Consider the following 27,007-nt stretch of genomic DNA (forward strand, 5'->3'; position numbering starts at 1 on the left):
GTATTTAGGCTCGGATTTGACATTATGTACTTTCACTTGCATTGTATTGCGTAGCACTTAAATGATATTCGACGATGCCTCTTCTTTGTGGCACGTTGATTTTGTGCTATCTTGTACGCAGAGTTCTTGATGTCCCATGGGCCCATTTTGGCCTTTAGTGGACAATAATACACTTTCTTTCTTTCTTTGTTTCTCTCTCTCTCATATCCTCATATCCTCTTCAGCGGAGGGACTACAGAGAGATTTGGAGGCCTTAGAGGTGTTTTGCACAGAGAGAGATCTGACAGTCAACCTTGGGAAACTAAGGTTATGATCTTCAACAGCTCACGAGCGGTGACTAATCGACTCACTTTCACCTATCGTGGTGAACTAGTGGAGATAGTGCAGTCATACACATATCTAGGAGCAATTTTCATAGGACCCATCTTCATGATGAAACATGCAGCCCAGGCACGACGCACACGAGGGCGTAGTGCTTTGCTAGCAAATTTGGGCTTTGAATCTGTCATTTCAGATTCACATTTGTGGCATGAGAGATTGGGGCATCTTACTACAAATATCTGGTGAAAATGCATTCAAAGGTTATGGTAGTAGACCTTCCACCCATGCATGCACCTGCCAAACATGTGTGTGAGGGCTGCTTATGGAGCAAAGTGCATCGGTTCGCATTTCCCAAAGAATTTGCATCTTGTGCATAATGATGTGTGTGGGCCGATGTGGACGGCATCACTTGGGGATGACTTATACTTCTCTACTTTTGTGGATGACTTCACCAAATTCACTTGGGTTTATGGCATGAAGACCAAGTCAGTTGTCTTCTCTTGTTTCAAGGGCTTTCTTGCCATGGATGAGAATGAAAGTGGGAACAAACTCTCGACTCTCCTTGCTGGCGGGGGGGTGAGTATATGTCCCATGAATATTCTGATTTTTTAGCAGCTTGGGGTATAATTCATCAATGCACTGTGCCATACATTCCGCAAGTTTGCAAATCATAAAAATGGAAATGGGCAGGTGCATGCTTAAGGGCAAGTCTTTACCAAATAAATTCTGGTTGGATGCCATTATGTGTTCCAACCATGTACTGAACGGACTACCCACATGGGTATTTAAGACCAATACTCCTTATGAAGCATGGAGTGGCAAGAAGCATGTGATTTCCCACATGCGGGTGTTTGGGTCATTGGCATATGCACATGTTCCATCTCAGCTGAGGCATAAGCTAGGATAAGGCTATTAAATGCATTTTCATTGGCTACAGCTCACAGAGCAAAGGATATCGGTTGTATCAGCCTGGTACAGGAAAGGTTATCATCAGCAGAGATGTTGTTTTTGGTGAGAATGCTGCTTCACCTTGGCTGGACTGCAAAAAAACAGCCATCTGTTGAAGCGTCTGATCTATTTGATGCCATTTCACTGCTTCAGATGAAACTTTGCAGAATCCGGGTACAAATGCTTCTAAGAGCTCACAGCTGCCTCCTATTGACCATATTCAGCCTAATTTGCAGCCACATGATGATCATGCTATTGAACATGCGGTTACAGAGGAACGTGTTCCAAGGTGGCTCTTGGATACTCTATGGGACAGCAAGAAAGCTGAGCCCTTGGCTGCCTGCACCAGAGGAGGTATAAAACAAATGGATGCCAATTTGCTTCATGTTGCTTTGATTGCTACAGCCTGCAATGAGGAATCCCTTTGTTATAAGGATGCATCTGATAGCAGAGAATGGATGGATGCCATGAGAGCTGAGCTTGATTCCATTCATTCAAATGGCACATGGGAGGTGTGTGAGTTGCCACCAGGTAGTGGGTCTACAAATCAATGGCGGTGTTGATCGCTACAAATTCCGCTTTGTTGCAAAAGTCTATGCCGAGCAACATGGCATTGACTTTGAGGAGACATTTGCTCCCACTTCACGCATCACGACCATTCAGTGTGTCATTGCTCTTGCATCCCACAAGAATTGGGAAGTTCACCAGCTGGACAATAAGACTGCTTTCCTTCATGGTGATTTACTGGAAGAGGTCTATGTCACCCAACCTCCAGGCTTTGAGATTGAAGGTTCTGTAAATAAGGTATGCAGGCTGAAAAAGGCCCTCTATGGTTTGAAGTAGGCACCATGGGCATAGTATGCGAAGATACATTCCTTTTTTTCTATGCCTTGGATTATAAAACAGCCCTACAGAGCCCACTCTTTATGTCCAGAAGAGTGAATCAAAATTTTTGATTTTAACTCTTGATGTGGATGACATGCTTATCTCTGGCTCAAACACTCAGAAAATTGCAAATTTCAAGGCAGATTTGCAGAAATCATATGCAATTCCAATTTGCTAATGTTGAGGGGGGGCATAATGCTGAGTCAAGGACAGCTGTTGTAGTGCTTCCAATTCAGGGGGGGCATAATGCTGAGTCAAGGACAGCTGTTGTAGTGCTTCCAATTCGAGGATTGCAAGCCTGTTTCTACTCCATTGGAACCTGGCTTCTGTTTCTCATTGGAATTTTTAGAATTCTTTGAAAGATTATTCATTAACAAATCTTTTTCTACATTCAATATTGGCTTTAGCTGGAAATACTCTAAAACTTGTCTTGTTTACTATATAAACCTTTTGACACTTTCTCTAATTATGAATCTGACCCCATTTCTTGCATTTTCTCTATATCAAAAAGATTTAAACTATTTACTTAGGAAATTGAAGGACTTGGAACTCATATTTTATCTACTGACCCTAGCTTGTGTAGACACCCTTTCCTACAAGAGTGTATGAAAAAAAGACTAAACCATATTAACACCAAGTCATTTAAAAAAAAAAACAAAATCATGCAAACGACAAGTCAACTCCATTTTTGGAAAAAATCCCAAAAAATGTGCATATAGTCCAAATTAGAGGGATGAAATATACACTTCATGTCAAACATTTAAAAAAACCAGTAATTTCATGAAAAAAGAATGCTTAAAACCAGCAGGCTGTTGTGGGTTGCCTTATTTACTTATGTCATAACCGACTTGATTTGTAGTATGCCGTTTCCCAGTTAAGCAGGTACATGCACAAGCCTAGCACACGGCATTGGCAGGCAGTGAAGTGGGTCTTCCATTACTTGAAGGCCACGCAGAATTTGGGATTGTTTTATGGTGACCAGTCTTCAATGGATTTGCATGCATTCACGATAGTAATTGGGCAGGTTGTTATGACACCCATGTGTCAAATAGTGCCAACATGGTGCATGCTTGGCTCTTCATACATCTCTTGGCTTAGAAGGAAGCAGCCTAGAGTTGTCACTTTTAGTTGTGAAGCTGAGTTTAGGGCAGCCTTCGTAACTACTGTAGACTGTTTTTAGCTCCGTAAATCATGTCAACCAGGACGCTTCTACGATCATCTACACTGATAGCTAGAGTGCTTTAGCACTTGCGCGTAATCCAGTGTTTCATGTGTGGACGAAGCATATTGAGATACATCATCATTATGTTTGAGAGCGCTTATAAGCTAGAGATATACAGTAGCCCTTCGTTCCCACGGAGGATAACTTAGCAGATCTCTTCACGAAGGCTCTGCCACGACCCAACTTTGACATGCCTTACACTTAGCACCATTTATTACGTGATGTTGATCTCCCTGTACTATCATAGGTTGCTATATCCAAGGTGGACGAATATGTGCAACCATGCTATAGTTTACCTACGATGCATCCAGGATACTACAGCCATACCATGGAGGGGGGTTTGTTAGCACCTGTTCCTGATATAGTTAGGACATTTTGTCCTAGTCTTGGTCAATCAGTTGACTTTGGGGCCATATAGTGACACAATTGTACTTTCTATATACTCCATTTAGGGCCATATAGTGGCCACACTCCTCTTGTACAATCAATACATCTACTCGGCATTTAGGTTATCATATGTGGAATGTGAATAAGGGAAGCTGAAATTGTTTACGCATCATGAAATTAGCAATTCGTTGTAGGATTTTATATTCAATGAAATGACTTTCTATGTTGGATTTGTTGTATGAGTCATGGTAGAAAATGTGAGACTGCTTTTTGTCCTAGGAAGTGATTTTTGATGCTGATGTTGTTGTAGGTAATGGCGGGAAGTGGCCACTTAGAAACTTTTAGGCTTCTACGATATCTACGGCGACGTAATGATGTTGATGGAGCTATTACTTATGGAAATCATATGGCTGTAATATCCTTGACACAATACTCCTATGCGAAAATAGGATAATTTGACGATTTTTATGAAACTGAGAACTTTGTTGTGATAGGCCCCTTTTTTTCCATGGATATTCACGCTCTATTAGAAAATAAGATAGTTTGGTGATTTTCATGAAACTAGGAACTTTGTTGTGATTTTGATGAAACTGGAAACTTTGTTGTAATAGGCCGACTTTTTTCCATGGATATTCACTTCTGTTTTTTATCATTTTTTCTTTAGTTGTGCACATGCATACTGATCACACGTGTGAGATTTTGTATGAGTTCTTGCTTTTGGGCTTCATACACTGGCAGGGTATGCATTGGTCTTCATCAGATACCGAGATATCTCTTTCCATGGTTTTAACCATGAAGTTATACCATCCAGCTAGGGTAGTGGCACCTTGTGGGAAGGTAGTGATAGCCAACATCTTTCACAGTATTCAGTCAATCACCATAGGTGACATGAGCTTATTAGTTCACTGGCTAGGACTTGTTCAATTTTACCGGTTCACCCTTCAGCTGGTCTTAGATGATCACAAGTCGTACGAGATACTGCTTTGCTCATCTTTAGGGTTCTAACACCAGGCTATCATGTTTGGGTAACAAGGTCAAAATGAGATTACTTAGTGTCACCCTCTATGGCCAACGTAATCTCTGAAACCTTAGAGTGAGATTAGTTAGCTTGTAGGATGGATGTAATCTTGAAAACCTCAGGTCAGTTTAGTGTTTTTTTAGATGCGCAAGATTGATTATATTACAAGAGTAGCAACCTCAAAACGAGGCAGCCAAAAATACATCAACTGAAAATCTTAGTGTATGCTAAATATACATCATGATCTATGCAGTGCGTCTGCAAAGCAATCAAAGAAGGATTGTTGCAGAGAACGCTTAAAAAAACTAAACAAGGAACAGATGGGATCATGAAACAAGGAACATATGGGATCACCAAAGTCCAGAGTGCCTAATAGCGAAGCCAAACAAAGAAAAGATGCAACTCTGGTCTGGGTGGATGAAAACTACTCAAGCATCTGTGACAACAAGTAGGAGCAATGTGTCTACGGGCCAACATCTGTCCAGATGGAAAAATGCCCAGAAGCACTCGCCAGAAGAAAACCTGTTGTGGAAGAGGAGTTTTGTAAGCCCAAAGCTGCTTTAATCTCTTTCTCCACCACTTGGCTGTGCAATGCATTCGCCAAATGGAATTGCCTTTCTCTGAAACCCAAGGTTAAGGCAAAAGGATTTTATACAATGCAAGCACTGTAATTTGAGATAGCCTCAAAGGGCGAGAAGAGGACCCTGGTGAAGTCAAAGTCCAATCTCTCAACCTGTCCTGAAGTTCCAAAGGAGGAATCGGAACAAACGGCGAAAGTATATAAACAATTTGTTGTCACAAAGCACGATAATGAGAGCCCAAGCCATACTATGTAGCTGCCAGAGAAAAAGGTAGCACAGAGCCATCATCCTGAATAACATCAGCAACATAAGTTATGCCCTTAAAAGAAACAAAATAGGAACAAAGAGGTTCTTGTAAAGCCAGTGGAGACTGAAAAACTCTCGACTAGTGATTATGCTTTCAACTCGCATAGAATTTCCCAGCAAAGACTATCGACCATTCCATTCCAGATGAGAGAGGACGTGCTTCCAATCAAGAAGGAAATTGGAGACCAAAGGGCAGGGGCAAAGTGCCATCGATGCGACCAAATAAGAAATCCCAGTAATTGATTTGCCAGTGACCAAAGGCAGAATTATTGATATGTGTAACTAGAGGTCTAATCATAAGAGCCCAAGGGTGATCACCTTGCAAAAATTGCAGCAACATTTTTCCCCTGTGAGCAGGGATGTGCACCTAGATGTTCGTGATATTCAAACCACCATGCATCTTGGGAGAACAAAGTTGATGCACTGAAAGCAGCCTGATACTTTTTCTGCCATGTTTGAAACGCCAAAAGGTTTCCATAATGGCAGACATGAAAGAATCAAGATCTGCCTTGGTGAACATGATCAAAGGCAAATAAAATTGAATATATGCCACAAGGATGGACTGTACTATCCGAAGCCGAACATGCAAAGGCCAGGTTGCTAATTTTCAATATTCTAGCTTTTTTCGAAGCCTGACCATCACCCAATTAGTTTGTTAATGACGAGTGAGACCCTTCCCCAAAGGGTAACCAAGATGACGAACAATGTGAGTGGGTGGAATGATTTCCCCGGGCGACAAAGGACTATGCCAGTCTTTAGAATGCAATGGGAGCAGCTTGGACTTTTGAAAATTTACATGAAGACCAGCTGCCAAACCATAAATAGAGAGAGCCTGCATCAAAGCAGAAAGATCATTTTGCGTATTCTTCAGGGTAAAGAAAGAATCATCAGCATAGGGTTGAGCAAGCATGCTGCGATTTGCATCGAATTCCAAACCATGAAGGGAGCTTGTAGCCACGAGATGATCAATATATTGCAGCATAGGATGGGTAGCAATGGCATACAATAAAGCACTAAGGAGACATCCTTGACGGACCAAACAACGAAGAGTCCACTCATCAGAGAGATCTCCAGAAAGAATGCAAGCTGCATTGCTGTCCCTGTAAAGCCAGTAAATAATCTGCTGCATTTTTGTTCCAAACCCCAAAGCTCGCATTGTTTGCGAGATGAATTCCCATTGAACTGTATCAAAGGCTTTTGCAATATCCACCTATAAGAGCAGAATATCCTGATGTGTGTATTTGGCATATTCAATCCCAATTTAAGCATTGGCAATATTATTTGTGATATGCCTACGGGGAACGAAGCCCATCATGCAAATAACCTTTAATACGATCAACAACCATTTTGGCTATGATCTTGTAAATAACTGGCATGAGTGTTATTGGTCTCCAATCAGTGAGCAAATCACATAACTGCTTTTTTGGAAGGAGCTTCACAAGTCCTTTTTCTGGGACATAATTTGTTGATTTTCCCAAGCTGAATTAACCATTTGCAGCAAAGTTTGCTTGAGGATATCGCAGAAGGCATGAAAAAATTCCAACAATGAGACCATCCCATCCGGGAGATTTCCATCTGCCACAGGATTTAACAGCATCTGGAAATTCTCTTTCAGTGAAAGGAATTTCCAATTCCAAAGCTTGAGCATCAGAGAGGATGGGATGGACATGCTGCAAAAGAAGTTGGCGGGCAGACACATGCCCAAAATGAGATGAAAAGTGCTGCACACAAAAAGTAGCAAGCTCTGAGCGAGATGAGGACCAAGAACCATCCAGATCCGACAAATTTTGGCAGCTTGTCTTTTGTAATGCAAACTTTTAAAGAATTGGTTGGAAGAGCAACCTTTATCCAAAAAAGCCCTTTGCCTAGATCGGATCGCGCATTTAGCAAGGTTTCTTCGATCATTCGATTGGAGAAAAAATTTAGCCTGACATAATAGCATGCTTTCTTCTAAAGACAAAGGCCGAAGATGACTGAGGTCTGTCAAACTCAGGCAAGTGTATTTGGCATGCTTCACGGTCTCCCGTGTGGCATGCATGTAAGATTTACCATAATCCTGAATAACAGCTTGCATTCTTGCAACAAAAGCATGCCATGCATAATTCAGATCAATGTGCATCTGATGAGAAAGAGGCTGAATGGCATCAGAAACCATGTCTTGAAAATCCGCATGGTCAAGGTAACCATTATTTATCAGTAAAAGGCGTTTGCAAGCCAATCTATCGTGTGGAAAGTCATGCAAAGAGAGCCTCAGCCAAAGAGGAGCATGATCAGAGTATGTGAAAGCATGGTCAATCCAAAGCTGACAAGTGAAGGCATCGGAATGTTGCGGATCAACCCGATACCATCTGTCCAAATGTGCCTGATATGAAGATTGAGCATTATGCTGAAAGGTATAGCCCGAGAGCATGGGCCACAATTCCTTCCAGAGATCAATTAGAGACAATTGAAGCAAAAAATTAGACCATGCCTGCTTTTCAGTAGCCATCATGTGAGTGTGGCCCGAGGTATTATCTTCTGGTTGTGGGGCATTATTGAAATCACCACAGATAAAAGCATAATGCCGCCATGGATATTTAAACATAGCATCCCAAATCAAAGCTCGATTCATAGAAGATTGAGGAGCATATACTGATGCAAATTCAAAGATGTCGCCTTGAACAAGGCATTGTATGATCATCCATCGACCATGGTGATCATTGAAGGCCACAATAGGGTGAAGATCATGCTTAATAAAAAAGGCTACCCCAGAGAAAGAGTGCCCTCCAACATAGAAAATGTCATAACCAGCAAAATGTCCAGATTTGCCAACATACATATGCTGATTATGCTCTTGTAAAACCACTATATCAGGCTGCAATCGGCATATATACAGGCAGACCAGTTTCCATTTTCGACCATCACACAAACCCTGTACATTCAAAGTGACTCATTTGAGATGATCAAGCATATTTACAGGTATAGGGCAGGTATGTACAAAAGCAAAAATGCCTTCTATGTCTGCATTTTCACCTTAGTATCCGGGCCTCGGCCCTGAGAAGAAAATTCAGCCTGAGGAGAAGACAATAAGGCAACAACTTCTTCTTCTGGAAAGAGGGTACGATTGGCAGTCACCTCAGCCCAAGTCAAACCAATACCAGAATTTTCAGCCGGTGTTTTGCCCTGAGAGGAAGCACCATTCCAAGTCCGTGAGGGCAAAGGTCTCCTAGGTGAGAAGACTTTTCTTGGGGTTTGCCAAGCATCATTCAAAGTTTTTTCCTTCGCCTGAGGATGAGAGGCCGAAGGCACAGAAGGAGGAACATCACCATTCAAAGCAACCGGTGCTTTCCCTTTATCCTGGATAGCAAAGAATTGTTTCGCCCCCTTAATCTTCATCAAAGAGGAGGTAGTAGAAGTCTTGCTTGAAGGCGGTGACAAATCAGCCTGCAATGGCATTTTGGGAATATGTGAAGGGCATTGCGAAGCCATATGTCCGAACTTCTTGCATTCAAAGCAAGCACGTGCAAAGAGACCCCATTTCAGCCTATAGAAGGCATTGCCCATCGAAATATTCCGAATAAGACTCCGGGGTGGGATTATCTATGTCCCACAAAATACAAAATCTATTTGAATTGCCATTAGGCCGTGGTGAACAAACCACTTTGCCAAGAGAGGCTGCAATTTTTGGCAAAAGAGAAGCTAGACATTGAGGGAAATCCACAACTTCCACCCAGACAGGGCATTTGTGTCGGATCAACGCCTGATAATCTCTGGTAGGAGACCAAGGCAACACATGAACCATCTGCTGCCCATAAAAAAGAGGGGAGTGCTCCAATAAAATCTGTCTGTGCTCTTCATGTGCCATGATCACTTCAAAAAAGCCCCTTGTTGCATAATGAACTTTTTTGACATAGCGACCGCCCACGGTTCTAGTCAACTAGTTACCCACATCTGTAGCAGTAGGCATACGTCCTGGAAAAAAGATAATGATGGCATGCTTGGCATATTCTTTGACTAGATCAAAAATATCATCCACTTCGATCATAATGCCTGTGGTGGGAATTATATCCTTCCGAAATTTTCGGGTATCTTCAAAACCCTCATGCATCACCTCGTATACAAGTTGAGTCTCTGCAGAGGCATGAAAGGGGTCATCCTGACCCATGACCTGCTTTTGCTTCTTGCTTTGGACTGATCTTTCTTTTTGAAAAGTCTTTGCATATGGACCATCTGCCATTTTCTGAAGAAAGAGGAAAGGTAAAGAAAGGGAAATATGTATAGAGTAACGAAGGAAGACAGAATAAAAAGACTGGACAAGAGAAGGTATTGCTGCAAGAGGTCACAAAAAGGATATAGACTGTCAAGGAAAAAGGGAAGGAGGGAGGAGTAAACAGAGGGATGAACAGCCAGGAAACCGGGAGCTGAGCATACGGATGCTGGACTCTACAGAGAAGTACGGAAACACAAACGTGTACGGAGCTGTAGACGTGCTCTTTCCGAAATCTGTACGGAGATGCATACGGGACTGTACGGAACGTGTACGGAACTGCGAGCAGAACTGCACAGAGGTACGTACACCTAACCTGTACGGAATCTGCAACCTAGGCTTCTACAGACGTATTGACAGCGTACGGATGTTGTACGGGGACCATACAAGTGTACGGGACAGAAGGGGGAGGCTGTACGGAAACCTTGACGAGGCAGAGTGGTAGAGGTGACTCCTCTCTCTCACCATGCACACTTCACACACACACACACACACACACACACATGTAATATAATCAATCAAGGATTTTACCAAAAAACGCACACACACACAGTTTTTTTTTTTGGGGTGAAATCTTTGATTAATTATATTATATGAGTAGCAACCTTAAAATAAAGTGCTACAATTACATCAACTGAAAATTTCAGTATATGCCAAAAAGACCTCATGATCTATGCAGTGGGTCTGCAAGCAATCAAAGAAAGATTGCTGCAGAGAACGCCTAAAAAAGCCAAACAGAGAGAAAGTAGGATCACCAAAGATTTTACAATTCCTATATGCCCATAAAGTCCATAGTGCCCAGTAGCGAACCCAAACGAAGAAAAGATGAAACTCTGGTCTGAATGGATGAAACCCAAATAGCTAGAAGAACTTCCCAAACGGAACAGATGGGAAACTCGCTCGCAGGCGCTGTCGAAGCAGATAAAAAAACTCACGAGAGCACGGACGATGCCAAAACAAGTGAGGCACAGTCTTCGAAGAAGCAGAACATCTGTGGCGAAGTGTAGGAGCAATGTGTCGATGAGCTAATAGCTGTCCAGATGGAAACACTCCCAAAAGAACTTGCCAAGAGAGAACCTGTTGCCGAAGCGTACTTTATAGGCCCAAACTTGCTGTAATCTTTTGGCTGGGCGATGCATTTGCCAAAGAATCACCTCTCTCTGAAACCCAAGGTTGAGGTAAAAGGATTTTATACAATGCAGGTACAGTAATCTGAGATAGCTTCAAAGGACGAGAAGAGAACCCTGGAGAAGTCAAAGTCCAATCTTCCAGCCGGTCTTGGAGTTTGAAAGGAGGAATCCAAACAAAAGGCGAAAGCATAGAAGTAATTTGTCGCCACAAAGGACGATAATCAGAGCTCAATCCATATGTAGTGGTTGCTAGGGAAAAGGGGAGTACAGTACCAGCATCATCCATAACATCAGCAACCGAGGTGATGCCTTTAAACGAGACAAGGTAGGAATGTCGAGGTTCTTGTAAAGCCAAGGGAGGCTAAAACACTTTTGCCCAGTAAGTGCTTTCAGCTCTCAAAGAATTCCCAAGCAAAGATTGCCATCCAATTTATTCCAGATGAGAAAGAACATGTTTCCAATTAAGAAGCAAGTGGGAGACAAAAGGGCAGCCAGGCAAAGTGCCATCAGTGCAGCTAAAAAAGAAATCCGAGTGATCGAGTTGCCAATGACCAAACGCAGAAATACTGATATGAGTGACCAGAGTCCTAATCGTAAGAGCCCAAGGTTGATCAGCTTGCAGAAATTGCAGCAACATTTTCCCCCTGTGGGCAAGAATACGCACATGAATATCCGAGATGTTCAATCCAGCATGCATCTTGGGAGAACAAATGTGATGCATCGAAAGCAGCTTGAGACTTTTTTTGCCATGTTTGGATCGCACACACACACTTTTTTTTAAAGTAAAATCCAGTGCAGTGTATTTATATTCTCATAAATATACAAGATGGGAAGTCTCCAAAATGGAGAGTATCCCAAAGATCAGATACCTGGCGCGCGCGCACACACTTTTTTTGTGTGAAACCAGTAACTATATTATTAACATGAAATCAATGTACATGACATTAGACTCCAAAAGAGAGCCTAATGGAAGAACTAAAAAACAGTCAGAAAACACTTCAAGGCTAGTAGCATCCAAGTCCCTCGCAGCATAACTATCATATAAAGATAGCTTGAGGGACATTCTGAAGAAAGCATATGCCTGAGGAAACTGTTGTCCCATCCTAGAATGCAATCTCTGTGTCCAAATAGTCCATAGTACCCAAAAACGAGCCCCGTGAAAGAAAAGGAGGAATGGAGACATCTGAGATGAGGAGCATCCAAACATCCACAAGAGTTTCCCAAATCTGATAGAGGAAAACTGAAGCCGCAGCAAATGAGAGACATGAGTGATCAATATCTGAGAGTGCGGGCAAGACCATAACAAATGGGAAATTGTGCACGCGAGCACACACTTTTTTTTTTGGTGAAACCAAGATACTGATATTATGAAACATTCATTTACATCCAGGCAGTGCTCAAAAGAGAGCTAAAGCCCTATCCATCAGAAGCAGTAAAAGAAAAGTTGAATACAAGAAACATCCAAATCTTCCTCATGTAAGGCATCATATAAAGATTGCCGTAATGAGGCTCTGAAGAACTCATAAGGATGTTGAAGGGGAGAATTTAGAAATGCTTGATTGCGCTGCAGCCAGAGGGTCCATAAGGCCCAGTATCTGATCCAGTGGAAGAAGAGAGAATACTGTGACAAAGAAGCTGATAGTTTGCCATACATTCAGAAAAAACCTGTAGAACCTGGAAATCTGAGAGATAAGAAATAGGAGATTCTGTCTAGAAGGCTCTGGAACATGAACAAAACCACAATAAATGCGGAATACTCTCAGATGTAAGGTGACATCTTGGACAAAGAGGTGAACCTATCCGTCTTTTAGGCAATTTCACTCCCACTGGAAGAATACCAACAATGCATCTCCATAGAAATAGTCGTTGCTTCAATGGCATTTTCAACTTCCATATCAATTGCAATCTTTCTTTCCACCAGGCTAATGATTTGTTCAGATGCCATAGAGAATTAGCATGATGGGCAATCCAGGGAGAAGGTAATATCAATAGATAAGTCTGTATAGAAGTCAATAACTGCAAAGGCCTAGAGGATATGCTTGGACTTGAAGACTGAAGGTGCCAATCTTGAAGCCTGTCACTGACATTCAATGTCGGAATCGGAACCAGAGGGAGTAGGAGATCAGCAATAGCTTTCCAAATAGGTCTATGATGCATCGCCAGATTGTATCGTCGACATGCTACTGGAAAAGTGAGAATATTTCTTTGCATATCTACCACGTCATCAATGAACCGGATACCCAATTTCATAAGATTGTAATCTCTGATGGGTTGTTCAACAGCAAGGGGAGAGGAAAACACAGCACTCCAATGAATACTTTCCAATCTGAGTGAAGAAGCTATAGAAGCAAGATGAGGAGACCATTTGATGTGAGAGAGTACTTGCTTCCAGTCCTGAATCAAGGAATTAGAAAATGGACAACCAGGGATTTTACGTTGAAATTTTCCAAGTACATCTTCCGATGGATCAACTAGCCAATGTCCATAAGCATTTGTGCTCATCTGACCACACAAAATTGCCAGCATGATAGACCAAGGCTGCTGTTGTTGAAAAAATGTCTTGATCATAGTGATCTTTCTTGCCAACACATGAAATTTGATGTTTATTATATTCAAACCACCATGCATTCTTGGTGAGCAAAGCAAGTCCATTTTGAGCAGCCGTAAAGCTTTTTCATGAAGCTTAGTGTTCCAAAAAATCTCCATGGCTTGAGACATAAAAGATGTGAGATCTCGAGATGACCAATGTAATAGAGGAAGGTAGAACTAGACATAAGCTAGAACAATAGACTAGACAATTCGAAGCCGTACATGCAGAGGCCAAGTGGAGATCTTCCAATATTCTAATTTGTCCTGAATTTTGTTTGACACCCACGACATTTGTTGCTTATTGCTGATTTTCCAGCCAATAGGATAGCCCAAATGTCTTACTATATTTTCTGGATGAATAATCTGGCCAGGCCACAGGATAGCATGCAAGTCACAATGCTTCAGGGGCAAGAGTTTTGATTTCTGAAAATTAATTTGAAGACCAGCTGCCAACCCAAAATCTGAAAGGGTATCCATCAAGAGGCGAATCTCCAATGGACTGTTCTTTGGCATAAGAATGAATCATCTGCATAGGCTTGTGCAATGAAGGGTCGTGAACCAGAAATCTGAAGCCCCTCTAGCTGTCCAGTATCAACCATATGATCCATATAAAGAAGCAAAGGATGTGAAGCGATGGCATAAAGCAAAGCACTGAGAGGGCATCCCTGTCGAACTGAACGTTCGAGAGTTCAAGACTCAGACAAATGATTCCCTATAAAGCATTGTGCAGTGGAATTTGAGTAAAGCCAATATATGACATTAACTAGCTTTGGCCCAAAACCAAGCAAGTTTTAGCATGATTTGAGAGACATAATCCCACTGTACTGTATCAAATGCCTTCACCACATCCACCTGCATGACCAACACATCTTGATCTGAATATTTTGCATATTCCATTGCGATGAGAGTGTTAGAGATATTGTCATGTATGTGCCATCTTGGAACAAAACCATATTGCCTGGGATGAAGTCCATCATGAAGGATATCCTTTATCCGGTGTACCAACATTTTGGCAATCAGTTTGGATATGACCGGCATCAAAGTAATGGGCCTCCAGTCATCCATAGTCTCACATAGAGGTTTTTTGGGCACAAGCTTAACCAGACCATGCTTCCGAGCTGAGGGAAGATGTTGGTGCTGCCAGGCTACATTAATAAACTGCAGAATTGGACCCTTCAATTCAGGCCAAAGGGCTTCAAAGAATTCAACCGTCAGACCATCCCAGCCAGGGGATTTATGTTTACCCAAATGCTTAAGGGCTTCATCCAATTCATCATTTGAAAAGGACATTTCCAGCATTAAGGCTTTTTGCGAGGAGACAATGGGAGAAACAAGCTCAGTAAATCTGTTACGAGCCAATGCGACCTGAGGTGTAGAAGAAGATGGCTGAGAAAAAAGAAGCTGAAAATGATCCAGACATTGTTTTTCTAGCTGAGAGAGAGACTGGGTCCAAAGACCATCTGATTTCCTGACCCTCATGATAGATTGGCTTTGTCTATGTGCATGTAAGTTCCGAAAAAAAGAATAAGAGGAACAGCCCTTATCTAGCATAGGTTTAACTCAGCCCCTGATCTGCCATTTGGACAGCTTGCGTTTATCATTGGCATCAATTATGGAGGAAGCACAAGACAATAAATGCTGCTCAGAAGCAGATAGAGATCTTTGATGACTACTCTGTACCAAATACTGCTTGATGCTTGATGAGGTTCTGATAGTCCTTATTAGGGGACCAGGGCATGATATGCACCATCTCGCGACCGAAAAATAAAGGAGACATTTCCTGCATCTTTTGTTTTATCAAAGCATCCAAAAGATGAACTTCATAAAATCCTCGGGAGGCAAAATAGACTCCTTCTACATAGCATCCACCTAGGAGAGAATTCACCCAGTGTCCCACATCATTAGCAGAGGGAATTTTGCCTGGGAAAAAGATGATAACTGCAGTTTGAGAGAGCTTCTTCAAAGGATGCACAAGAGATGGCAGCTTCATTTTGTAAGTGAGTTCCGGAGCAGGTTGAATCCATTTCCTTCTACTTTGTTGAAAATCATCATTCAGCATATCAAACACATAGGAAGCATCTTCAGAAGGAGCTATGGGGGAAGAGGTTTTCTTTGATTTTCTTTTGGGTTCAGGAGAGAGGGCTCTCTTGACATAGTACTTGTTTGCTTCTGCCATGGAGGCTAAGGGATTCAACAGATATCAAACAGAGAGAATCGGACAGAGCACAAAGAAGGGTTGTAAGGCTGTACGGACGCTAAACTGAAGCACTGTACGGTGGCACGAAGAAATTGACAGAACTGTACGGACAGATTGAGAGGTTGCAGGAAAGGACTGACAAACTGTACGGGACTGCTGACAGGCTGTACGGGACAACAGAGAGTCTGGACGGGAAATTTAACGACTGTACGGGAACTAGTATGGGGACAGTACGGATGTGAAAATTTGACGACTGTACGGGAACAGTACGGACGGACTGTACGGAATTTGAGAAGGCAGACTGCAGGTAAGAAATGTCGTGCAGGGTTGAACGGAGCCGCGATGGTAAGGTATCTTGACGCAAAAGCCGTACGGGAACCGTACGACGGCCGTACGGAGGTACGGACAAAAAGGCAGGTGCCAAACGATCTCGGATGACGCTGATCAGCGAGCACTTAGCTCACTGCACACACACACACACACTGAGCGCACACACATACACACACCACATTTACACACACACTGTTGCCTCTCTCACACACACACACACTGCGCGCGCGCACACACACACACATTTTTTGTGTGGAATCTTGGAGTCATTATCTTACAGAAAAAGCGATCCCAGAAAGGGAGAGCTATAATACATCAAGAGAAAATCTCACTGTAGGACAAATATACATCATGTTTAAAGACACGAGATTGCAAGCAATCAAAAAGCGATTGATGCAAAGAGTGTCTGAAGAAAGAGAAATTGGAAAAAACGGGATTACCAAAGACCCTATGATTGCGATCCTTCCAAAGAGTCCAGAGTGCTAAGTACCGAACCCAAACAAAAAAAGATATCAAACTCTTGTCTAGGTGGATGTATACCAAAAAGCCAGAAGAATTTACCAAAAGCAATCTGAGGAAACCGAGCTCTCAAAATCCGCCCAAGGAAGTCCAAGAAAGCACAAGAGGAAGGGCAAGGCCAAAAGAGATGAGGCATGGTCTCTTTCGGAGCCAGACATCTGCGACACATAGAGAAAGCAATATGTCATTGTGCCAAGAGCTGTCCATGAGGAAGAACACCCAACAAAACTCTTCACAAGAAAACCTGTTGACGAAGAGGAATCTTAGAATGCCAAATCTGTCTCAAACGTTTCCCCTACCATTTCATAGGATGATTAAGATGCCAAAGCTGATTTGCCTTTTGTGAGATAAATGGTGGAGGAAGTAGAACTTTATAAAGAGCAGAGAGGAATATGTGCAAACTGCAGAGGACGGCATCAGAAGCCCACAGAAGAAAGTGGCCAGTCTTGAAGACGATCCTGTAGATGCAATGGAGGAACCGGCTGAAAAGGTTGGAGCATCAAAGTAATCTTATGCCAAAGTGGATGATAATGCATTCCAAGGCCAAATTTGGCAGCGGCCAAAGGAAAAGTAAGGGGAAATCTGGCATCATCAACAACATCCTGAACTAAACGAATCCCCTTGAGACTTAGAAAATACGAACGTCGAGGCTCCCGCAAAGCCAAAGGAAGGGCAAACACTCTAGAACAATGTATAGTTTCAGCTCTGAAAGAGTGGCCCTGCAAGGAATCACTGCCATGCCAATCCAAGTGGGAAAGGATATGTTTCCAATCCATTAACAAATGGGAAACTAAAGGACAGCTAGGGATTTTACCTGTCAGAGAACCAAGAAGAAACTCCTACTGGGAAAGCTGCCAATGACCAAATGCTGGAGATTCAACATGCAAGAGTAAACGACGAATCATGGCAGCCCATGGTTGAGAATCTTGCAAAAACTGCAGCATGAGTTTCCCCTTATGGGCAAGAATGTGCAGATGGATATTGAGAATATTAAGACCTCCATGCATCTTTGGAGAACAAAGCGATGCGCATCGGATGAGCAAATCCCAAATCAAGATCTAGAGTAGAGGGCACGGGCTGCATCATATCCCATAAAATACGAAGGCGAACATCTCGAGTAGCCTGCAAAAACTCCTGTCTCGGAACATGTATAGGCCTTCCCAAAAAAGCTGCAAGAGTAGGAAGATGCTGAAGAAGAGGTAGAGGCAACGCTTTGAGGGTAATCGAGACCGGACAATGAGTCAGAAGAGAGGTCGACGGATCAAATAGTGGATTTCAGGGCATCACATAAGCAAAGAAACCAGCCCCATGAATACCAGCACGACTGACAAGTTGCTCCACCACATCAGTCGAAGAGCAGTGGGCATAATAAAAACCTTTGCCCAGAAAGACAAAGGAGGAAAGGCAATCCTGACCCATGGCAACTTCAGCCCAACGACGAAGTTGAGCTGCAGATAAAACCCTGCCCATAAAGTAGAGACAGATCCCAAATTGCTGAGCCTATCAAAGACTGGAAACGAGAAGGGCAGAGTCCAAAGAACAAACAAGCTGTGAATCCTCTCACCACAGACAATCTACACACACAATCTACACACACAATCTACACACACTTTTTTAGTGAAATCTTATATTTCTGTGTGGGAAACCTCAAAAGAGGCAAAAACCCACCAATAAGTACAAGGAAAAAATTTACAAGTAAAGCCTCAGAGCATAAGTGATGAGGCAGCCAAGTAAATAGTTACATATTAAGCTGGAGGAGGATCAAACACAACATCCTCCAGCTTCAAATTGTTGCTCTGTAAAAACTGATGCAGTGATGAAACCACACCATCAATAAAAACAAGCTGTTTTTTGCCGTTGTGATTCTTCTTGATATAGGCTGGTACCCGAAATTTTTGAATCACAGGGTCAAAAACCTGTTGTAACATGGGATGAAAAGATTCTAGTAAAAAAGGTACTTCTTGCATCCCGGACAGAAGAAAACTATGGCACAAGCATCAAAGGCAAATAGGCTAAATCAACATCTGTATCTTCCGACGAAAAAGCTGCATCTGATAAAGCAGGACCTAGCATTTGAGCTTCATTCTGAGGATCAACCTGAGTAAGAGCAGGGGCAGCATCTTGAGAGAGCGCATGCATATCATCCTGTAAAATCCCCTCTGCAAGGGGTATATCCATATCCTGAGTAGAAGGAGACTGATGGTGCTCAACAGGGGTGCAAACCTGAGCTTCTTCAGCAAGAGGAAGATTTGCCTGTGATTTATCTACCTTCCTCCAGTAGTGCTTCGGAGCAGTAGAAGACTTCTCCAAAGAAGCCATAGTAGAAACCAGAGGAGAAGGGAGAGTAACCTTGACAGTTGAAGGAGCAGGAGGAATGGGCTTGGATGTAGAAGGGCAATCACGTGCAAAATGACCAACCTGTCGGCACCGATAACATGCAGTGGGAAAAGATGCATAATGCAGCCTGATGTGCATCGGATGGACAAATCCCAAATCAAGATCTAGAGTAGATGGCACAGGCTGCGTCATATCCCACAAAACACAAAGGCGAACATCACGGGAAGCTTGCAAGAACTCCTGTCTCGGAACATGAAGAGGCCTTGCCAAAAAAGCTGCAAGAGTTGGAAGATGCTGAAGAAGAGGCACAGGCAGCGCTTTGAGAGTAATCCAAACCGGACAATGAGTCAGAGGGGTAGCAGAAGGATCGAAAAGTGGATCCTAGGGCATCACATAAGAGAAGAAACCAGCCCTGGGAACACCAGCACGACTGACTAGCGGCTCCACCACATTAGTCGAAGAAACGTGGGCATAATAAAATCCTTTTCCCAGAAAGACAAAGGAGGAAATACAATCCGGACCCATTGCAGCTTCAGCCCAACGACAAAGCTGAGCGGCAGAAAGAACCTTGCCCATAAAGTAGAGACAGACTCCAAACTGCTGAGCCTGTCGAAGTCGTGAAACGAGAAGGGCAGAATCCAAAGAGCAAACAAACGGTGAACCTGATGACGGAACATCTGTGACAGAGGCTCAACATAACTGACGCAGAAGATCCAGCTGCAGGAAAGAAGAAGGGCCATCTGCGAGATCAAGCTTTGCCGATTTGAAAGAGGATGAAGAAGGCAAAGCACCACGCTTTCGTCGAATGAAGACTTGAGCAGGAGGAACAGAGGAAGCAAAAAAAACAAAGGATGTTTCGGGAGCTTATACGGGTGGGGAAATTTGTACGGATTTTGCAGGTACGGATGAAGCAGGTACTGGCGTCTGCACCACGTCTGCCTGGACGGAGGGTTGTACGAAGGGCTGAACCGAAGGTTGTGTAGATAACTGCAGGGGTCGGGGGGGCTGTATGGACTGTAGGAATTTCGTACAGTTGACAGGAGCTGTACGGATGGCGATGAAGGCTGCAAGGTAGAAGACGGGGGCTGTACGGGCACTACAGGCAAAACGAGGGAGGGAACAGAGGGGGACGGAGGGTTGACCAGGGCTGCGGGGGCTCCAGAGCTCTCCATCGTCTCTCACACTCTCACCTCACACACACACTGCACACAAGACACACACACACACCACACATACACACTTTTTTTGGGTGAAATCTTTGATTGATTATATTATATGAGTAGCAATCTCAAAATAAGGTGCTACAATCACATCAACTGAAAATTTCAGTATGTGCCAAAAAGACCTCATGTTCTATGCAGCGGGTTTGCAAGCAATCAAAGAAAGATTGCTGCAGAGAATGCCTAAAAAAGCCAAACAGAGAGAAAGTAGGATTACCAAAGACTTTACAATTCTTATATATCCATAAAGTCCATAGTGCCCAGTAGTGAACCCAAACGAAGAAAAGATGAAACTCCGGTCTGGATGGATGAAACCCAAATAGCCAGAAGAACTTCACAAATGGAACAGATGGGAATCTCGCTCGCTGGCGCTGTTGAAGCAGATCAAAAAACTCACGAGAGCACGGACAATGCCAAAACAAGTGAGGCACAGTCTCTGAAGAAGCAGAACATCTTTGGCAAAGTGTAGGAGCAATGTGTCGATGAGCTAATAGCTGTTTAGATGGAAACACTCCCAAAAGAACTCGCTAAAAGAAAACCTATTGCTGAAGCGGTACTTTATAGGCCCAAAGTTGCTGTAATCTTTTCCTCCACCACTTGGCTGGGCGATGCATTCGCCAAACAAAATCACCTCTCTCTAAAACCCAAGGTTGAGGCAAAAGGATTTTATACAATGTAGGTACAGTAATCTGAGATAGCCTCAAAGGACGAGAAGAGGACCCTGGAGAAGCCAAAGTCCAATCTTCCAGCCGGTCTTGGAGTTCGAAAGGAGGGGCATATGTCACAACACCTTCTTTGATATCTTTTCGCCTTATGTATCTTGCCTATATTATAGTGCTCCACATTTTGGACAAATTGTAGCATGACCATATGCATCCCTATAAAGAATACAATCATTTGGGAAAACATGAGTAGTGTTCTATACCTAATGGTATGAGAGCCTCTTTCTAGACTCCAAGACCATATTACCCTTTGGGAAGGAATATATGAAGCAACTTTTGCAAAAAAGCAAATGTCAAATAGGTTAATGTTTAAACAAATCTCTTATCACAACTTGACAAGGTTCCTTATCGAAAAAGAGAGGTGATGTTTATTTTAGACTCCACATAGGAGCCTGTAGGTTCAATATGAGATTAATTGTTGGAAGATGAGATGTGTTAGATCCTATGTACAATATTGTATTTGACTATCTTAGGTGTCATGGGGTGCAGTTATAATTGTACTCATTCTTCATGCTCATTTCTTCAATTTGGATCAAAATATGCATATATATTGTCGTGCAATGCATTGATCACTCTCTATAGGTACATATTCATGTTCTTCAGCTCCCCTCCTGATTCTTATCCTACTTTCCCATTCTTCTTTTAGCAAACGTTGTCAGTTTTGATTCAATTATGATTCAACACCATAAGCGAAAGCATAGAAGTAATTTGTCGCCACAAAGGATGATAATGAGAGCCCAATCCATATGTAGTGGCTGCTAGAGAAAAGGGGAGCACTGTACCAGCATCATCTATAACATCAGCAACTGAGGTGATGCCTTTAAACGAGACAAAGTAGGAACGTCGAGGTTCCAGTAAAGCCAAGGGAGACTGAAACACTTTCGACCAGTGAATGCTTTCAGCTCTCAAAGAATTCCCAAGCAAAGATTGCCGTCCATTCCATTCCAGATGAGAAAGAACATGCTTCCAGTCAAGAAGCAAGCAGGAGACAAAAGGGCAGCCAGGCAAAGTGCCATCAGTGCAGCCAAAAAAGAAATCCCAATGATCGAGTTGCCAATGACCAAACACAGAAATATTGATATGAGTGACAAGAGTCCTAATCATAAGAGCCCAAGGCTGATCACCTTGCAGAAATTGCAGCAACATTTTCCCCCTGTGGGCAAGAATACGCACATGAATATCCGTGATGTTCAATCCACCATGCATCTTGGGAGAACAAATGTGATGCATCGAAAGCAGCTTGAGATTTTTTGTGCTATGTTTGGATCGCCAGAATATTTCCATAAAGACAGAGATGAAAGATGTAAGATCTGCCTTAGTGAACATGATTAATGGCATGTAAAATTGAATATATGCCACAAGGATGGACTGCACTATTTGAAGACGAACGTGCAAAGGCCAGGTTGCCAGTTTCCAATACTCAAACTTTTTCCGAAGCTTAGGCAAAACCCAATCAGTTTGTTGTCAGTGAGTGAGTTCCTACCCCAAAGGGTAACCAAGATGACGAACAAACTGAGTGGGTGGAATGATATCCCCGGGCCATAATAGACTATGCTAGTCTTTGGAATGCAAAGGGAGCAGCTCAGACTTCTAAAAATTAACATGAAGACCAGCTACCAAACCATAAACAGAGAGGGCCTGCATCAAGGCACCAAGATCATGGGGTGTATTCTTCGGGGTAAAGAAAGAATCATCAGCATAAGGTTGAGCAACCATGCTGCGATTAGCATCCAATTCCAAGCCATGAAGTGATCCTGTAGCCACAAGATGATCAATATATTGCAGCATAGGATGAGTAGCAATGGCATACAGTAAAGCACTGAGAGGGCATCGCTGGCGGACCGAACAACGAAGAATCCACTCATCAGAGATATCCCTAGAGGGAATGCAAGCCGCGTTGCTATCTCTGTGAAGCCAGTAAATAACCTGCTGTATTCTTGGTCCAAACCCCAAAGCTCGCATAGTTTGCGAGATGAAATCCCATTGAACTGTATCGAAGGCTTTTGCAATATCTACTTGCAAGAGTAGAACATCCTGCTATGTGTATTTGGCATATTCAATCCCAATATACGCATTGGCAATGTTATTTGTGATATGGCGACATGGAAAAAAGCCATATTGGGAGGGATGCAACCCATCATGTAAATAACCTTTAATCTGATCAACCACCATTTTGGCAATGATCTTGTAAATGATTGGCATGAGCGTGATTGGCCTCCAATCACCAAGTGAATCACATAGCTGCTTTTTTGGAATCAGTTTGAGAAGACCCTTTTTCCATGACACAGGCATCTGCTGATTTTGCCATGCTGCAATTACCATTTGCAGCAAGGTGAATTTAAAAATAATTCCAAAATGCAAGAAAAAATTCAACAGTGAGACCATCCCATCCTGGATATTTCCATCTACCACAGGATCTTAGTGCATCAGACAATTCCCTTTCAGTGAAGGGATGTTCAAGTTCCAAAGCCTGAGCATGAGACAGAATTGGATGAATATGTTGCAAAAGAAGCTGACGTGCAGACACGACCCGAGAAGAAAGAGTATCCAGATGCCCAAAATGAGTGGAGAAGTGCTGCACACATAAATCAGCAAGCTCTGAACGAGATGTTGAGCAAGAACCATCAGGCATCTGGATCCGACAGATAATTGCAGCCTGGTTTTTGTAGTGTAAACTCTTAAAAAAATTGCTTGGAAGAGCAGCCTTTATCAACAAATGCCCTTTGTCTGGATCGAGTTTCCCATTTAGCAAGCTTTCTGCGATCATTGGATTGAAGAGAGAATTGGGCCTCACATAAGAGCATGCTTTCCTCTGAAGAGAAAGGGCGAAGATGAGCAAGCTCAGTCAAACTTTGACAAGTAAATTTGGCATGTGCTACAGTCTCCCTTGTGGCTTGCATATAGGATTTGCCATAATCTCGAATAACTGCTTGCATCCGAGCAACAAAAGCGCTAGGCATAATCCAAACCAATGTGTATCTGACGAGACAGAGGCTTAATAGCATCAGAGACCAAGGCTTTAAAGTCAGCATGCTCTAGATAACTATTATTAATCAGCAAAAGCCTTCGGCAAGGCAATTTGTCAGTGGGAAATTCATGCAAGGAAAGCCTCAACCAAAGAGGAGCATGATTCGAATGTGTGAAAGCATGATCAAGCCAAATTTGACAAGTAAAGGCATCACAATGCTGTAGATCAATCTGATACCATTTGTTCAAGCGTGCCCGATACGAAGATTGAGCATTATGCTAAAAGGTATAGCCCGGAAGCATGGGCTGTAATTCCTTCTAGAGATCAACCAGGTGCAATTGAAGCAAAAAATCAGACCATGCTTGTGTTTCAGAAGCCAACATATGAGTGTGGAGGGGCATTATTAAAGTCACCACAAATGAAGGCATGTTGTCGCCATGGATAAGTATGCATGGCAGCCCATATCAAAGCTCTATCACGAGAAGATTGGGGGGCATAAATTGATGCAAATTCAAAAATTTTCCCTTGAACAAGGCATTGAACAATAATCCATCTACCATGGCGATCATTGAGAGCCACAACAGGTTGAAGGTCGTGCTTTACCAAAAAAGCTACACCAGAAAAGGACTGCTCTCCAACATAGAAGATATCATAACCAATAAAATGGCCTATTTGACCAGCATACATATGCTGATTATGCTCTTGCAAAGCAATTATATCAGGCTGCAATTGCCTGATATACATCCAGACCAGTTTCCATTTGCGACCATCACATTCCCTGTACATTGAGAGTAACACACTTCAGATGATCAAGCATATTTACAGTTATGGGACAGGTATGTACAGCAACTAACGGGCTGTCTACGTCTGCATTTCCACCTCAATGTCCGGGGCTCTGCCTTGGGATGAAGCATCAGCCTGAGGAGAGGACTAAAGTGCAGCAACTTCTTCTTCTGGAAACAAGGTCCGATTTGCACTCACAGTAGCATAGGTCAAGCCAACACCAGAGTTTTCAGTAGGTGTTTTCCCATGAGAGGATGCACCACTCCAAGTCCGAGAAGGCAAAGGTCGCCTGGGGGAGATCACTTTGCGAGGAGTTTGCCATGCATCAGTCAAAATTCTTTTCCCCTTCCCGTGAGGTGGAGAGGACAAAGGCATAGGAAAAGAAGCATTACCATTTGAGACAGCCAGGACTTTGCCTTTGTCTTGAACATAGAAAAATTGTTTGACCCCTTTGTTTTTGACCACAGAAGAGGCATTTGCATTCTTATTCAAAGGCTGAACCATTTCAGCTTGCACTGGCATCCGTGGAGCTCGAGGAGGGCATTGTGAAGCCATGTGCCCAAATTGCTTGCATTCAAAGCAAGCACCTGCAAGCATGCCCCACTTGAGCTTGTAAAAGGCACTTCCCATGGAAACATTATTCACAGTAACCGAATATGAAGCTGGAGTGGGATGATCTGTATGCCACAAAATGCAGAAGCGATTTGAATTTCCATTGGATCGCGGTGGATATACGACCTTACCGAGGGAAGCTGCAATTTTAGGTAGAAGAGAAGACAAGCATTGAGGAAAATCCACAACTTCTACCCAAACAGGGCAACGATGCCGAATCAATGCTTGATAATCCCGGGTGGGAGACTAGGGCAGGACATGGACCATCTGGTGGCCATAGAAGAGAGGAGAGGGCTCCAGCAAAACGTGACGGTGCTCCTCGTCAGCCATGATGATCTCAAAAAAGCCCCTCGCTGCATAATGAACTTTTTTGACATAAGAACCACCCAGGGTTCGAGTCAACCAATTCCCAACATCTGATGTAGCAGGCATCCGTCCTGGGAAGAAAATTATAATGGCATGCTTTGCATACTCCTTAACTGGATCAAAGATATCATCCACTTCCACCATCATGCCAGTGGTGGGAAGTGGATCTTTCCAACCTTTGCGAGTGTCTTCAAACCCTTCATGCATAACCTCATAAACAAGCTAAGCCTCAGTAGAGTCATGAAGGGAATCCTCTGAATCCATCACTTGTTTTTGTTTCTTGTTGGAAACCGACTTGTCTTTGTGAAAGGTTCTCATAGGAATAATCTGGCATTCGAGTTAAGAAAAAGGCTTGGAAGCAGCAATGCTTTACAAGGAGGAAGTCACAGCAGGTACAAAACTGTACGGATTTTTCCAAGTTGTACACAAAATGGTACGGATTTTGTTGGTAAACTGAAAGGAAAGCATAGAGTGAACTCAAACTCAGAATACTTGCATATAGAATGAAGAAGAGTGAGGTCCTTATGTAGGCACCTCTTACATGCTCACTGACATCACTGATGACTTCAGAGCTCCACAATCATCTCCTCAATCTGCTCCTAGATTCTCTCAATCATCCTATGTGGCTTACCACCACCTAACTGTGCCACATCATCATCTTCTTCTCCATCTTCTTCTTCACCATCTCTTCCTCTTCTTCCCAATTCTTGCTTAAGCCTATTCTCCTCCGTTTCTCTGCCATTCTCCACGCCCTTCCTGTTGGAGATACACCTCGAAGGGGCGAACCCTTGGTTGCAAGGAATTAACGAATCATTGCCTCTGCTCGTCGTCATTTCACGTAGATCGTCGACCCTGTCTTCCACGTTTTCTCTGAGACTGCTCCATGCTTCTCTAATTCCTTTCAGAGGGAGCTTCTCCATACCTTGAGCTATCCTGTGCTGAAATCTGAGCAGCAATGGCTGCATATTCAAGCTGAAAACAGAGAAACCAGTCGAAAATGAAGAGGCAAGCTATGGCGCTCTGACGCGGATTTGCGCCCCTTCTCCTCGGTGGACCTTTTGTGGTATATAAGCTTTCTTTTGCCTCAGAAACCCCCTTTTTCTTTGCTGTGGAGAGTGAGATACAAGCCCTCCAAGTTCAGTCCTTTGTTTTTGACAAGTTTTTGAAAGTGATGCTACATAAGATGCTACTTTAGCATTTCTGAGTTTTTGTTGTTTTCAATAGCATCAGTACAATTGTGGGTTCAACTTTGCTTTGAGTTGCTATACCTGGTTTTGATTGGAAAGCTTTCATTTAGCCATCTCTGTGAAGCATGTAAGA

The 27,007-nt window shown here is 43.0% G+C and overlaps 1 protein-coding gene across 2 annotated transcripts in view; it reads left to right on the forward strand.

Moving 5' to 3' along the window:
- The window catches only part of EMB2771 (E3 ubiquitin ligase), a 305,147-nt gene that overhangs the window by 168,216 nt on the left and 109,924 nt on the right, over window positions 1–27,007 (forward strand). For both annotated transcript variants that reach the window (XM_087395130.1, XM_087395131.1), the window contains one exon: window positions 4,074–4,175. In XM_087395130.1, coding sequence (XP_087251256.1) covers window positions 4,074–4,175 — 102 coding nt within the window. The remainder of the gene's footprint in view (window positions 1–4,073; window positions 4,176–27,007) is intronic.

The sequence above is a fragment of the Dipteris shenzhenensis genome, chromosome 24 (genome assembly GCF_047967505.1).
Source record: "Dipteris shenzhenensis isolate YYH24624 ecotype China chromosome 24, Dip_SZ_1.0, whole genome shotgun sequence".
NCBI classification, from domain to species: domain Eukaryota; kingdom Viridiplantae; phylum Streptophyta; class Polypodiopsida; order Gleicheniales; family Dipteridaceae; genus Dipteris; species Dipteris shenzhenensis.